The sequence below is a fragment of the Tachyglossus aculeatus genome, chromosome 18 (genome assembly GCF_015852505.1).
Source record: "Tachyglossus aculeatus isolate mTacAcu1 chromosome 18, mTacAcu1.pri, whole genome shotgun sequence".
In the NCBI taxonomy this organism is placed as follows: Eukaryota; Metazoa; Chordata; class Mammalia; order Monotremata; family Tachyglossidae; genus Tachyglossus; species Tachyglossus aculeatus.
Window position 1 is genome coordinate 8548293 of NC_052083.1, and position 15875 is coordinate 8564167.

Below are 15875 nucleotides of genomic sequence, written 5' to 3' on the forward strand. Positions count from 1 at the left end.
TACCTGGCCGTAGCTCGGTTCTAAAAATAGCACTAGATAATAATAATAATGATGATGATGGCATTTATTAAGTGCCTACTATGTGCAAAGCACTGTTCTGAGCGCTGGGGAGGTTACAAGGTGATCAAGTTGTCCCACGGGGGGCTCACAGTCTTCATCCCCATTTTCCAGATGAGGTAACTGAGGCACAGAGATGTTAAGTGACTTGCCCAAGGTCACACAGCTGACAAGTGGCAGAGCCGGGCTTTGAACCCATGACCATAGTGGGGAGAGCCACGCCTTGAAGACCAAAAATCATGTTGGCTGTAAGCTTGTGATGGGCAGGGAATTCCAGCTAATTCTGTTGGATTGTACTCTTCCAAGCACTTAGTACAGTACTCTGTGCATAGTAAGCGCTCAATAAATATGAGTGTTTGATTCCCCTGAGCCATTCTGTAAGTCGGAACAAATCCCTTGGAAACTCAGTTTCCCACCTATATGTGAGCTTCCCTATTCAGGGCTCGAGAGAGTTAGGGCTTAATGAACTGGAGTCCGTCGACATTTGGGGAAACTGAGGGAGTTCACAAAGCCCTCGTGCGAGACGATTTTCTTAACTGCATTAGGAGCATTTCAGCTCTGTGACATCTTCTCCAGAAGCGCCCTAAGGGAAGGAAGATATTTGGCTCCTTTTTCCTTTGGAAGATTCCTGGGAAGTTGAAGACAGTTGAGTGGAGTGGTCCCAGTGGGCCAGAATTGCCAGTAAAGTGACGCCTCACTCTCTGTTTATTTCCCCCAAAGAGCTAAATCCTGGTTGGCCCACTGCCCAGCACCCTGTTCGTGCTATGGTTCCCCGAGCCCTAGTTTACAAAGAGACGCCCTGGAAATTGTCTTCAAAAATTGGCCCCCAAACTTGTCGAATTTGAAAACACGGTACCTGCGCTTTTGTCATTTCTATTCTGGGGGAACGCGAGTGTTTGTGTTCTGTTGTGTTCATCGTTTTGTTTGTTTCCCAGTGACTCAGCACATAAAAGAGCTCCTGGAAAGGAACAATAAGAAGAAATCCAAATTGAGAAAGAAACCAAAGCCCTATATTGAAGAGCGTGATGGTAGGGTCAAGAACTCTTCTCTTAGCAGCTTCCTGTCGTAGCAACCGTAGCAAACCTGCTTGTCTTCAGCCTTCGTCCCCCTCCCTTCCTCTCTGCCCTAACTGCTCTTAGGCTTGTGCAAATTTCACTCCCTGAAGCAGGGTGAGGGCATTTGGGGCCTGGGAAGGGGAGAGAAGAGCTCTGGAATTGGAGATGCCACCGGCGGAAAGGTTCGTGATTTAGTCCGATGACTCTTCCACCTCTGAAACCGAGCCACCCCCAGATTCCCTGGACGGGATGGATCCCTGTCAGGCGACAGGGGTCAATCCGTCGTAGCCCGCCTGTCAGCTCCTCCTGGAAGCTGCTCCCAGCTCCTCTTTGAATGAGGTTGGCACTCCCTTTTCGAAAAAAAACAGGGAGAAAGCCCGGAATGAGAAACTTTTCCTGGTTGGCCAAGACAGAAACCTGACAGGACAGCGTAGCGTGTGAGGGCCAAGGTAGCCGTCAGCACTGAGCGTGATTTTCCCCCGGGGCATCTCGTTACCCACAAAAGCACCCAAATACTAACCTCTGTTTGCTAACGAAGGAGAGGCGATCGGTTCCTTCATCCGTAATGCTGGAAGGTAACTGGGATGGACCCCAGGAGATGGATGTCGGACGGATCGGGTTCTCTTTGTCTGTGCAGGGGCCTCAGTTGAGCTGGAGAGCAGCCATCTACGTCGGTCTGGGGATCTATTTCAGCCCCTGAATTGTTGCTTAGGTGTCCAAGAACAAACCCAGCTTCTTTCCCTCTTTGTGACAGGGAAGCCCAGCCCAAGGGAAAATGCTTAGCACTGGGGAATTCATTCAGTCGTATTTATTGAACGCTTACTGTGTGCAGAGCACTGTACTGAGCACTTAACTAAGCGCTTAAGGAATCGCACCTAGGGCTTTCTGGGCTGGGGAATAAAGCGCCACTTCCTTCTTGGAGGCAGCTCCTCCCCTCCCTACAGAACAAATAAACCTTTCTCTCTGGAAATGCATCCTGCTCCCGTCAGGAGCTGACAGGAGGGGAAAGTGAAAATAAAGAGTTTGTGGGTCTTGAGTTTAAAAAGGAAATGGAATAGGAATGGACTCAAGATGAGACCTTAATAGAGTTCTGGTCCCCTGCTAGAGGAAACTAGTTCCAAGATATTTCCCCAGGCTGGCAACCATTTACCTTTAGACTTCAAGCCCCGGTTACTCTGCTAAACATCAGCGTAAAAGTTCCTCAAGGGCAGGCATCACACTGAGAAGCGGCACGGCCTAGTGGAAAGAGCACAGGCTTGAGAGTCAGAGGTCATGGGTTCTAATCCTGACTCCGCCACTTGTTATCTGTTTGACTTGGGGCAAGTCACTTCACTTCTCTGTGCTTCGGTTCCCTCATCTGCAAAATGGGGATTAAGACTGTGAGCCCCACTTGGGACAACCTAATTACCTCGTATCTCCCCCAGCTCTTAGAACAGTGCTTGGCACATAGTAAGCGCTTAACAAATACCATCATTATCTATTGCTTCTGTTGTATATAACCGAGGGCTGAATTTAGTGTTCGGCCCGTGGTAGGGACTCAGTAAATACTGGTGGTGGTACTGAGGATGATGGTGGTGTTGATGATAGTTGATGATGCTGATCGTTGGCTCTGAGAGCGGCAGGAAGTAACCAGTGAAAACTAGCCAGAAAATTCATCGAGGCTGCTAAAAGTTAAAGTCGTTTGTTGTACAATGGGGATTAAATACTTATTCTCCTTTCCCTATATTCCGTGACCGTTTTCATTCATTCAGTTCATTCAATTGTATTTATTCAATCAATCAATCGTATTTATTGAGCGCTTACTGCATGCAGAGCACTATACTAAGCGCTTGGGAAGTACAGGTTGGCGACATATAGAGAGGGTCCCTACCCGACGACGGGCTCACTGTCTAGAAGGGGGAGACAGACAACAAAACAAAACATGTGGACAGGTGTCAAGTCGTCAGAATAAATAGAAATAAAGCTGGATGCACATCATTAACAAAATAAATAGAATAGTAAATATGTACAAGTAAAATAAATAGAATAATAAATCTGTACAAACATATATACAGGTGCTGTGGGGAGGATGAGGAGGTAGGGCGGGGGGGAGGGGGAGGAGGAGAGGAAAAAGGGGGCTCCATGTAGGATAGGGAGAGTATCAGTTCTACCTATATTGTATCTTCCCCAATGCTTAGCACAGTGCCCAAAACATAGTTAGTGCTTAACAAACACCAAAGTTGTGATGATTTTATTGCGAGGAACTCTCCCCCAGGATACAACCCAGATGACTTCATGATAGCTCCTTCCCCAGATTGACCTTGGATCATTGATGACTGTCACGTGAATGTGACCCTTGAGTCAGGACTTATCAATCAATCAATCAGTCATATTTATTGAGCGCTTACTGTGTGCAGAGCACTGTACTAAGCGCTTGGGAAGTACAAGTTGGCAACATACAGAGACAGAGACAGTCCCTACCCAACAGTGGGCTCACAGTCTGTCTTGGATCTGGGGAGAATGGAGAAGGAAAAGATCGAGGGACAAACAAGTGAAGTAAATCCCACCACCCTCCCATTTTGCTGTATTTTTTCAGTCTCATGGGGAAGGAGACTGAAGTTAATGGCTAAAAGTAGAATGGTGCGTTATCCATCCCATTCAGTCTTTGGGTTCTGCGTGCCACTCTGTTCCAGGTTGTATTTATCCAATTAGTTTCCCCAGGAGCTTGATGCCAAGTTGATCCACAAACTCGATTTGCTTTTCTACTTCCAAAGGAGCGCCAGTACCCATAAAGAGACTTAGGCTAGGATATAGTTTCCATTTTTATTCACGTTTTTTCCGTCCCTCAGCCTGGTTTCTCCAGGCCTCAGCCCTTTGGGTTTATACTCCACTAGCCCCACTGGTGGAGTCTCCTGTCAAATGACAGATGAGCCACAGTCCCGAGATTTCAGGCCGAAAAAGCCGCATCGAAGAGTCGGTCGTAGTTGTAGTGATTTGTGCAGTGACACTCGTGCCGTCTCTTTACTGTCAGTCATCTTCCCAGTGGGGCAAGAGAAACGTTTAATAAACACTGGAGAGGAGTAATCTGATTATCTGAAACGGGAAGGTCTATATTAAGTAAATGTGGCCGCGTGAAGACGTGGCTGTCTAGATGACAGGTTTATAGGGGTAAAGGGTTGTTTTTAGCTAAGAGCCACTATTGTGAAATTCACGTCTCTTCCCCGAAGTAAACGGATCAGAGTGAGTCTTGGCCATTCACTTATCTGGAATTTTACCCCAGTGATGCTCTGTGTATAACAGGAGAGAGATAAAATTTAACATTTAATTAAGAACTATAATGACTGGCAGATTGCCTGAGTGATCCCTAAGCTTTGACTCTAGGCATTTTTGATAGAGAAGTAAAATTGTCCACAGGGGGAGAGAGCTGCTACAGCCATGGTAGCATTTCCATGGTTACAGTCCTCCAAATGGGGCAGGGATTTACAGAAACGGGCAAAGCCAAACCCCTGTGAATCTCTCTCAAAGTACGTTTTGCACACTCCAGCTGAACTGGGTGCTGGTGAACAGGAACTGGGGAGGTGGAAGTCTGGAAGAGCTGACATTTATATTCTCAAATTCCTTTCCAACCCTTGGGCAGCTTGGACAAGGTGGAATGGTAGCGTTTCGGCAGGATCTGATTAACATTGTAAAGGCCAGAAATTCGCTACTGTGAGCGGAAAAGAAACAGGCCTGAAGAGGGAAGTGCGGGGGCTAGGAGTTAGTGGGTATTCAGTATTGGGCCATGCTCCCTTGCAATAGAGAATGAGGGCCCGGGATTGAAGAAATCCAGAAAAACCCCATGGGAATTTCTCCAGCAGTTCAAAAAAAACAAACTTGAGGACCCTTCCTCTTCCCTCACCCCTTCTCTCCAGTGACTGCAATCTGTTTCTGGATTTTGACTGATCCCGGCTCTAAGGCCCGTTAAGAAAAAGCATCAGATTCCCACGCCCCTGTTTTCCCAATTCGATGGCTTCCACTCTGGTTTTTAAAGTCACTCTCACTCTCCTCAAGCATGGCTAAGATCAACCTAACCGACCCGACTACCTGGGCTCTGTGGATTGGTTTCAGGATTTTCCTTCTGCCAGCTTCGGTTAGGAAGGGAAGGGATAACGATTTCCAGGTTTCCTCTCCGATCCGGACTGACGAACTCAGTCCGAGCCCCCAGGCAGGAAAGCTTGGTTGCATTCCGGTTGCTCCGGAGCTGTTGCGGAGCATGCGGATCGCGGCCAAGGAGGGGACGGTGAGCTGAGGAGCGGCTTTCCCAGCTCTCAGCATGTCCACTATATCCCAGATTGACCGAGAGGCAGGATGCGAGTCACGGGGGAGTGAGTTCGAATAATAATTATGGTACTTGTTAAGCGCTTCCTAGGTGCCAAGCACTGTTCTAAGCGCTGCGGCAGATACAAGTTAATCGAGTTGGACACAATCCCTGCCCCATATAATAATGATGGTATTTATTAAGCACTTAGTATGTGCAAACCACTGTTCTAAGCGCTGGGGAGGTTACAAGGCGATCAGGTTGTCCCACGTGGGGCTCACAGTTTTAATCCCCATTTTACAGATGAGGGAACTGAGGCCCAGAGAAGTGAAGTGACTTGCCCAAAGTCACACAGCTGCCAGTTGGCGGAGCCGGGATTTGAACCCATGACCTCGTACTCCAAAGCCCAGGCCCTTTCCACTGAGCCAGGCTGCTTCGCTGTATGGGGCTTGCACTCTTATCCCCATTTTACAGATGAGGTAACTGAGGCTCAGTTGCCCAAGGTCACGCAGCAGACGTGGCGGAACTGGAATTAGAACCCAGGTCCTTCCAACTCCCAGGCCCTGGCTGTATCCACTCAGCCATGCTGCTTCTCAATGTGCAGACCTACATTCAGTCATTCAGTCGTATTTATTGAGTGCTTACTGTGTGCAGAGCACTGTACTAAGCGCTTGGGAAGTACAAGTCGACACTCTTCCCACTGATCACAATCCAAAAGACTTGTGATGTTTGGAAGATTTGGATCAGTCGGTGGTATTTCATTCATTCATTCATTCAGTCGTATTTATTGAGCGCTTACTGTGTGCAGAGCACTGTACTAAGCGCTTGGGAAATACAAGTCGGCAACATATAGAGACGGTCCCTACCCAACAGCAGGCTCACAGTCTAGAGAAGCAGCGTGGCTCAGTGGAAAGAGCCCAGGCTTTGAAATCATGAGGTCATGGGTTTAAATCCCAGCTCCGCCACTTGTCAGCTGTGTGACTTTGGGCAAGTCACTTCACTTCTCTGGGCCTCAGTTCCCTCATCTGTAAAATGGGGATTAAGACTATGAGCCCCCTGTGGGACAGCCTGATCACCTTGTAACCTCTCCAGCTCTCAGAACAGTGTATTGTACATAGTAAGCGCTTAATAAATGCCATTATTATTATTACAAGTTGATACTCTTCCCGCTGATCACACTCCAAAAGACTTGTGATGTTGGGAAAATTTGGATCAGTCAGTGGTATTTCATTCATTCATTCAATCGTATTTATTGAGCGCTTACTGTGTGCAGAGCACGGTACTAAGCGCTTGTCGGCAACATCTAGAGACGGTTCCTACCCAACAATGGGCTCACAGTCTAGAAGGGGGAAGGCAGACAACAAAACATGCGCAGAGCACTGTACTAATCGCTTGTCGGCAACATATAGAGACGGTCCCTACCCAACAATGGGCTCACAGTCTAGAAGGGGGAAGGCAGACAACAAAACATGCACAGAGCACTGTACTAATCGCTTGTCGGCAACATATAGAGACGGTCCCTACCCAACAATGGGCTCACAGTCTAGAAGGGGGAAGACAGACAACAAAACATGTGCAGAGCACTGTACTAAGTGTCTGGGAGAGTACTGTATAACAGAGTGGGTAGCCGTGTTCCCTGCCCACAGCGAGCTTAGAGGAAACTGACAGTATAAATGATTTATCAATCAATCAATCAATCGTATTTATTGAGCACTTACTGTGTGCAGAGCACTGTACTAAGCGCTTGGGAAGTACAAGTTGGCAACATATAGAGACAGTCCCTACCCAACAGCGGGCTCACAGTCTAAAAGGGGGACACAGAGAACAAAACCAAACATACTAACAAAATAAAATAAATAAAATAGATACGTATGGGTAAAATAAATAAATAGAGTAATCAATCAATCAATCAATCGTATTTATTGAGCGCTTACTGTGTGCAGAGCACTGTACTAAGCACTTGGGAAGTACAAGTTGACAACATATAGAGACAGTCCCTACCCAACAGTGGGCTCACAGTCTAAAAGGGGGAGACAGAGAACAAAACCAAACATACTAACAAAATAAAATAAATAGAATAGATATGTACGGGTAAAATAAATAAATAAATAGAGTAATAAATATGTACAAACATATATACACATATACAGCTGCTGTGGGGAAGGAAAGGAGGTAAGATGGGGGATAAAGAGGGGGATGAGGGGGAGAGAGAGGGGGACGAGGGGGAGAGGATGTATTATGTATTTATAATACATGTATTTATATGTATATATGTATTTATATATATATGTATGTATGTATGCATGTACATATGTATGTATGTATAAATATATGTATTTATAATACATAATTTATAGATATGTATATAAGTGTATATTTTGTTAGTATGTTTGGTTTTGTTCTCTGTCTCCCCCTTTTAGACTGTGAGCCCACTGTTGGGTAGGGACCGTCCCTATATGTTGCCAACTTGTACTTCCCAAGCGCTTCGTACAGTGCTCTGCACACAGTAAGCGCTCAATAAATACGATTGATGATGACGATGAGAAGTGCTGAGGGGGGAATATAAAATAGCCAAAAGTCAGGAGGTAGGTTGTTCTCCCACCGCTTCACCTCTTTGGTGATGCCAGCGGTTCGATGGCGTCTCTCCCTGTAGCCTTCGGGTGTGGGCTTTTGTGATTTCTTTGATACAAAGGAGAAAAGGCTTCAGGCATCAGACCGGCTGGGGATGCGCAAGGTAAAACCAGTAGAACTGAAGTCCAGCCTCCCTTCTCGAAGGTGCTGGAAGGCAGCCGTACTTGAAAAACTAAAGTGAAGCTTTCTTCTTCACGGGCTTGAGTCAGAGGTGGTGGGTTCTAATCCCGGCTCCGCCACGTATCTGCTGTGTGACCTTGGGCAAGTCGCTTAACTTCTCTGAGCCTCAGTTCCCTCATCTGTAGAATGGGGATGAAGACTGTGAGCCCCACGTGGGACAACGTGATCACCTTGTATCCCCCCAGCGCTTAACAAATGCCGTCATTATTGTTATTCTCCTTGGGAAGCTTTTATCTTTTTTTCCTCAGACTGTGTATGCCCTCTGTTGTGGTGTACTCTCCCAAGCGCTTAGTACAGTGTTCTGCACGCAGCGCTCACTCAATACCGTTGGTAATGATGATTGTCAAAGGTAGTTTCCAATTAATCAACCAGGGAGGTTGAGGGGCCCCAAAGACGCCCCCAAATAGGGCGCTGCGGAGAAGCGGCGTGGCTCAGTGGAAAGAGCCCGGGCTTTGGAATCATGAGGTCATGGGTTCAAATCCTAGCTCCGCCAGTTGTCAGCTGTGTGACTTTGGGCAGGTCACTTCACTTCTCTGTGCCTCAGTTACCTCATCTGTAAAATAGGGCTTAAGACTGGGAGCCCCGCGTGGGACAACCTGATCACCTTCAGTCAATCGTATTTATTGAGCGCTTACTGTGTGCAGAGCACTGTACTAAGCACTTGGGAAGTACAAGTTGGCAACATAAATACACCTTGTAAGTTCTCCAGTGCTTAGAACAGTGCTTTGCACATAGTAAGCGCTTAATAAATGCTAGTATTTATTAAGAAGAAGAGAAGCAGTGTGGCTCAGTGGAAAAGTGGAAAAGAGCACGGGCTTTGGAGTCAGAGGTCATGGGTTCAAATTCCGGCTCTTCCAATTGTCAGCTGTGTGACTTTGGGCAAGTCACTTAAGTTCTCTGTGCCTCAGTTACCTCATCTGTAAAATGGGGATTAAGACTGTGAGCCCCCCATGGGACAACTTGATCACCTTGTAACCTCCCCAGCGCTTAGAACAGTGCTTTGCACATAGTAAGCGCTTAATAAATGCCATCATTATTATTATTATTATTATTATTATTATTATTATTATTAGGGCAGCCTCGACCGAAAGCAAACCCTCCGTTTTCCAGCGATCTCCCCACTTAGTCCATGCCCCACGAAAGCAGCTCAGGTTGACCTGTCCACAAGCACAACAGGGCAGAGGGCAAGAGAGTGTGAAGGGAAGCAAATCCCGGGCTTTAGGCGCCAACAAGACAGCCGGGATGAGAAACTTTCCTGTCAGTTCTCCTGGCTGACTTCTAGAAAGAAGAGATTAGACTGTGAGCCCACTGTTGGGTAGGGACTGTCTCTATATGTTGCCAATTTGTACTTCCCAAGCTCTTAGTACAGGGCTCTGCACATAGTAAGCGCTCAATAAATACGATTGATGATGATGATGATTGAAAGGCAGGATAGATACGGGGCCGTCTCATTCCGATGGGGGAGTCCACACACTCCCTCTTTGTCCTGTCCCAGAGTTTCCAGATTTATCGTCAAGATGGGCTTCCTTAGATTCAACTAAGTCTCTTTTAATCACCATGCAATTATAGGCCATCTCCACCTGTTCAGCCTCCAGAGAGAAGGAGAACAGCTGCTTATTCCATGCTTTCCCATCTCCTTGCCTACTTTCCATCTCCCTTAAGTGTGCCTTTGTAGGAGCAGGGAACCTTAGTACTCGAAGGAAGATCCAAAATTTCACGGCCGTTCGTCTGTCCCTGAAAAGACAAAAACGTGTTCCTCCATCATCATCATCAATCGTATTTATTGAGCGCTTACTGTGTGCAGAGCACTGTACTAAGCACTTGGGAAGTACAAGTTGGCAACATATAGAAACGGTCCCTACCCAACAGTGGGCTCACAGTCTAAAAGACTAAGCGGGCTCACAGTTCCATCCACAGGGCGCACATCCACATTTATACATTTAAAGATTGTGAGTCTCCTGTCTTCTGCTGAGCCCTCCGTTTCCAATCAATCAATCAATCAATCGTATTTATTGAGCGCTTACTGTGTGCAGAGCACTGGACTAAGCGCTTGGGAAGTACAAGTTGGCAACATATAGAGACAGTCCCTACCCAACAGTGGGCTCACAGTCTAAAAGGGGGAGACAGAGAACAAAACCAAACATACTAACAAAATAAAATAAATAGAATAGATATGTACAAATAAAATAAATAAAGTAATATCAATCAGTCAGTGGTATTTTTGGGCGCTTACTGCGTGCAGAGCACGTACTAAGTACTTGAGAGAGCACAACACAAGTTGGTAGACAGATTCCCTGCCCGCAAGGAGCTGACAGTCTAGAGGAGAGTGAGAGAGAGCAACTCAAGACTTAAATTCCTTATCTGGAAGCCAAAAATGGCCCCATCATCATCAATCGTATTTATTGAGCGCTTACTGTGTGCAGAGCACTGTACTAAGCGCTTGGGAAGTCCAAGTTGGCAACATATAGAGACAGTCCCTACCCAACAGTGGGCTCACAGTCTAAAAGGGAGAGACAGAGAACAAAACCAAACATACTAACAAAATAAAATAAATAGAATAGATATGTACAAGTAAAATAAATACATAAATAAATAGAGTAAGATCGATCAGTCAGTGGTATTCTTGGGTGCTTACTGCGTGCAGAGCACGTACTAAGTACTTGAGAGAGCACAACACAAGTTGGTAGACAGATTCCCTGCCTGCAAGGAGCTGACAGTCTAGAAGAGAGCGAGAGAGAGCAAATCAAGACTTAAATTCATTATCTGGAAGCCAAAAACAGCCCCATCAGTCACGTTATCCATTACTCTATGGCCTCGGAGCCCACAACCTGCTTGGCGTGAATTGAGACATTAGGTAGAAGCATTAAGAGAAGCAGCATGACCCAGTGGAAAGAGCCCGGGATTTGGAGTCCGAAGTCATGGGTTCAAATCCAGTTGTCAGCTGTGTGACTTTCGGCAAGTCACTTAACTTCTCTGGTCCCTCATCTGGAAAATGGGGATGAAGACTGTGAGCCCCCCGTGGGACAACCTGATCACCTTGCAACCTCCCCAGCGCTTAGAGCGGTGCTTTGCACATAGCAAGCGCTTAATAAATGCCATTATTATTATTATTATTATTATTGAGTCCCATGAAAATGATTAATTCTTTCCTTCATGCTGCACTGTGGCTAGCCAGGAGAAATGCTGCAGTGCAGCAGTATGCAGCTGCTACTAAGTCCTTCCCCTCCCCCAGCTCACTGACACTCTCCTCACTCCTGCACGGTTTTTAAAGCCTCTCTCTGGACTCACACCAGTAAGGGTGAGAGGGGCAAACATGTCACTTCTGACTCGTTTTTATTGCCATTTCTACTAGAGCCCTGGGGTAGGGTTTGGTTTTTGTTCATTTGTCTTTTTATGGTATTTGTTGAGCGCTTACAATTTTCCAGCTTACTATTTTCAGCGCTTAGAACAGTGCTGTGCACATAGTAAGCGCTTAATAAATGCCATCATTATTATTATTGTTATCCAGGCACTGTACTAAGCACTGGGGTAGATGCAAGCTAATCAGGGTAGATACAAAGCAGCGTGGCTCAGTGGAAAGAGCCCGGGCTTGGGAGCCAGGGGTCGTGGGTTCTAATCCTGGCTCCGCCACTTGTCAGCTGTGTGACTTTGGGTGAGTCAGTTCACTTCTCTGGGCCTCAGTGACCTCATCTGGAAAATGGGGATTAAGACTGTGAGCCCCCCGTGGGACAACCTGATCGCCTTGTAACCTCCCTAGCGCTTAGAACAGTGCTTTGCGCATTGTAAGTGCTTAGTAAATGTCATCATTATTATTATTATTCTTATTCTCTGGGCCTCAGTGACCTCATCTGGAAAATGGGGATTAAGACTGTGAGCCCCCGGTGGGACAACCTGATCGCCTTGTAACCTCCCCAGCACTTAGAACAGTGCTTTGCGCATAGTAAGTGCTTAATAAATGTCATCATTATTATTATTATTATTCTCTGGGCCTCAGTGACCTCATCTGTAAAATGGGGATGAAGACTGTGAGCCCCCCGTGGGACAGCCTGATCACTTTGTATCCCCCAGCGCTTAGAACAGTGCTTGGCACATAGTAAGCGCTTAACAAATGCCATCATCATCATCATCATTGTTATTATTATCACAAGCTAATCAATCAATCAATCAATCGTATTTATTGAGCGCTTACTGTGTGCAGAGCACTGTACTAAGCGCTTGGGAAGTACAAGTTGGCAACATATAGAGACAGTCCCTACCCAACAGTGGGCTCACAGTCTATAAAGCTAATCAGGTTGGACGCAGTCCGTGTCCCATGTGGGGCTCATGTTCTCAGTCCCTGTTTTACAAATCATCAATCGTATTTATTGAGCGCTTACTGTGTGCAGAGCACTGTACTAATGAGGTAACTAGGCACAGAGGAGTGGAGTGACTTGTCCACGGTCACACAGCAAGACAGATGGGGCCAGGATTAGAACTCAGGTCCTTCTGACTCCCAAGCCTGTGCTCTATCCCCTCAGCCGTGCTACTTCCCAGTGTTCCCTGTATATATGTATATATGTTTGTACATATTTATTACTCTATTTATTTATTTTACTTGTACATATCTATTCTATTTATTTTATTTTGTTAGTATGTTTGGTTTCGTTCTCTGTCTCCCCCTTTTAGACTGTGAGCCCACTGTTGGGTAGGGACTGTCTCTATATGTTGCCAATTTGTACTTCCCAAGCGCTTAGTCCAGTGCTCTGCACATAGTAAGCGCTCAATAAATACGATTGATGGTGATGATGATGATATTCTTCAGCCTTCATGTTTCAGCCGGCCCCTAGGAAGGCAACAGGTTCAAGGGTTCGCAAGAAAGGTGTTGGAAAGCGGCAGCGCCCAGCAAATAGAGCACGGGTGTGGATGTCAGAAGGACCTTTCTTCTCATCTCAGCTCTGCCAGCTGTCCCCCTGTGTGACCTTAGGCAAGTCACTTAACTTCTCTGTGCCTCAGTTACCACACCTGTAAAATGCGGATGAAGAGCGTGAGCCCCATGTGGGACATGGACTGTATCCAACCTGATTATTTGTACTTCCTAAGCATTTAGTACAGTGCTCTGCACACAGTAAGCGCTCAATAAATACGACTGAATGAATGAATGATTAGCTTGTATCTACCCCAGTGCATAGTACAGTGTCTGGCACATAGTAAGCGCGTAGCAACTACTCTTAAAAAAAGAGTCCCAGAATTGGCATGCAGCCATTCCTGAGATTTAATCAATAAAACCATTTAGAAGAGGCTAAGCAATTTGATTTCGCTCCTCTCATGTTCCGCACCTGTTGCCATGGTGCTGAAGCCTTCCATATTAATATTTATCACCTCACCTTGGGCTTGCTCCCTTTGGAAAGAAACCTTGTAAAAAAAAATCCTTCTTTCTGGCTGCATCCTTCCTTCTCTGAAAAATATCTAAGGAAATGGGATTGCTTTGACCTTCTAGACTGTGAGCCCACTGTTGGGTAGGGACCGTCTCTCTATGTTGCTAACTTGTACTTCCCAAGCACTTAGTACAGCGCTCTGCACACAGTAAGCGCTCACGATTGAATGAATGAATGAACTCCAGGACAAGCCTGCTGATTTCCTAGACCTCTCCCCCTCCTCCCCCTCTCCATCCCCCCTGCCTTACCTCCTTCCCTTCCCCACAGCACCTGTATATATTTATATATGTTTCTACGTATTTATTACTCTATTTATTTATTTTACTTGTACATATCTATTCTTTTCATTTTATTTGTTAATATGTTTTGTTCTGTGTCTCCCCCTTCTAGACTGTGAGCCCACTGTTGGGTAGGGACCGTCTCTAGATGTTGCCAACTAGGACTTCCCAAGCGCTTAGAACAGTGCTCTGCACACAGTAAGCGCTCAATATATACGATTGATTGATTGATAGAGGACAGGCCTGAGAGTCAGAAGGAACTGGGTTCGGATCCCGGCTCCGCCACACGTCTGCTGTGTGACCTTGGCCAAGTCACTTCACTTGACTGTGAGCCCACTGTTGGGTAGGGACTGTCTGTATCTGTTGCCAACTTGTATTTCCCAAGCGCTTAGTACAGTGCTTTGCACACAGTAAGCGCTCAATAAATACGATTGATTGATTGATTGAAAGAACTAGTTGGGCGTTGATTAGGCCTTCCTCTCGTGTTCACTTCAGCGAAGGGGCTGAGGACTAGGTTTCCCGGAGATTGCCCGGATCATTTTTCCACGAAAACGTGCTGTCTGTGTTTCCCCACTCCTCAAGAACGTCCCGTGGTCGCCCAGCCACCTCCGCATCCAACAGAAATTCCTTACCATTGGTTTTAAAGCAGTCGATCACCTTGCCCCCTCTTAATCTCACCTCGCTGCTCTCCTACTACAATCCAGCCCGAACACTTCACTCCTCTAATACAATCAATCAATCAATCAATCAATCGTATTTATTGAGCGCTTACTATGTGCAGAGCACTGTACTAAGCGCTTGGGAAGTACAAATTGGCAACACATAGAGACAGTCCCTACCCAACAGTGGGCTCACAGTCTAAAAGGGGGAGACAGAGAACAGAACCAAACATACCAACAAAATAAAATAAATAGGATAGAAATGTACAAGTAAAATAAATAAATAAACAGAGTAATAAATATGTACAACCATATATACATATATACAGGTGCTGTGGGGAAGGGAAGGAGGTAAGATGGGGGGATGGAGAGGGGGACGAGGGGGAGAGGAGGGAAGGGGCTCAGTCTGGGAAGGCCTCCTGGAGGAGGTGAGCTCTCAGCAGGGCCTTGAAGGGAGGAAGAGAGCTAGCTTGGCGGATGGGCAGAGGGATTGGGGGCATTCCAGGCCCGGGGGATGACGTGGGCCGGGGGTCGACGGCGGGACAGGCGAGAACGAGGTACGGTGAGGAGATTAGCGGTGGAGGAGCGGAGGGTGCGGGCTGGGCAGTAGAAGGAGAGATGGGAGGTGAGGTAGGAGGGGGCGAGGTGATGGACAGCCTTGAAGCCCAGGGTGAGGAGTTTCTGCCTGATGCGCAGATTGATTGGTAGCCACTGGATTGGTAGCCAATACACCAGTTGTAACCCGTTCTTCCCGCAGTCAGGGGCGCTTGGGCCATCGTGGACCGATCAGATGATAGGCATCTTTCCCTTGGGCCTCATTTGAGAAGCAGCATGGCTTTAGTGGCAAGATCCTGGGCTTGGAAGTCCGAGGATGTGGGTTCTAATCCCGGCTCCGCCACCTGTCTGCCGTGTGACGTTGGGGTGTCACAACTTCTCTGGGCCTCAGTCAGTCACCTCATCTGGAAAATGGGGATTAAGACTGGGAGCCCCGCGTGGGACAACCTGATCACCTTGTATCTCCCCCAGCACCTGTATATATGTATATATTTATTACTCTATTTATTTATTTATTTATTTTACTTGTACATATCTATTCTATTTATTTTATTTTGTTAGTATGTTTGGTTTTGTTCTCTGTCTCCCCCTTTTAGACTGTGAGCCCACTGTTGGGTAGGGACTGTCTCTATATGTTGCCAACTTGGACTTCCCAAGCACGTAGTACAGTGCTCTGCACACAGTAAGCGCTCAATAAATATGATTGATTGATTGCTGGGCACATAGTAAGCGCTTAACAAATACCATAATTATTATTTTCATTATAATTA

The 15875-nt window shown here is 46.5% G+C and overlaps 1 protein-coding gene across 2 annotated transcripts in view; it reads left to right on the forward strand.

The window, feature by feature from the left end:
* ARHGAP39 (Rho GTPase activating protein 39) overlaps nt 1-15875 on the forward strand; it is a 282235-nt gene that overhangs the window by 233321 nt on the left and 33039 nt on the right. Inside the window, exon 7 of one of the 2 annotated variants that reach the window (XM_038760044.1) lies at nt 993-1085. The exons of the other annotated variant lie outside the window; for it this stretch is intronic. Within the exon in view, the coding sequence (XP_038615972.1) occupies nt 993-1085 (93 nt within the window). The remainder of the gene's footprint in view (nt 1-992; nt 1086-15875) is intronic. 2 annotated transcript variants of the gene reach the window in all.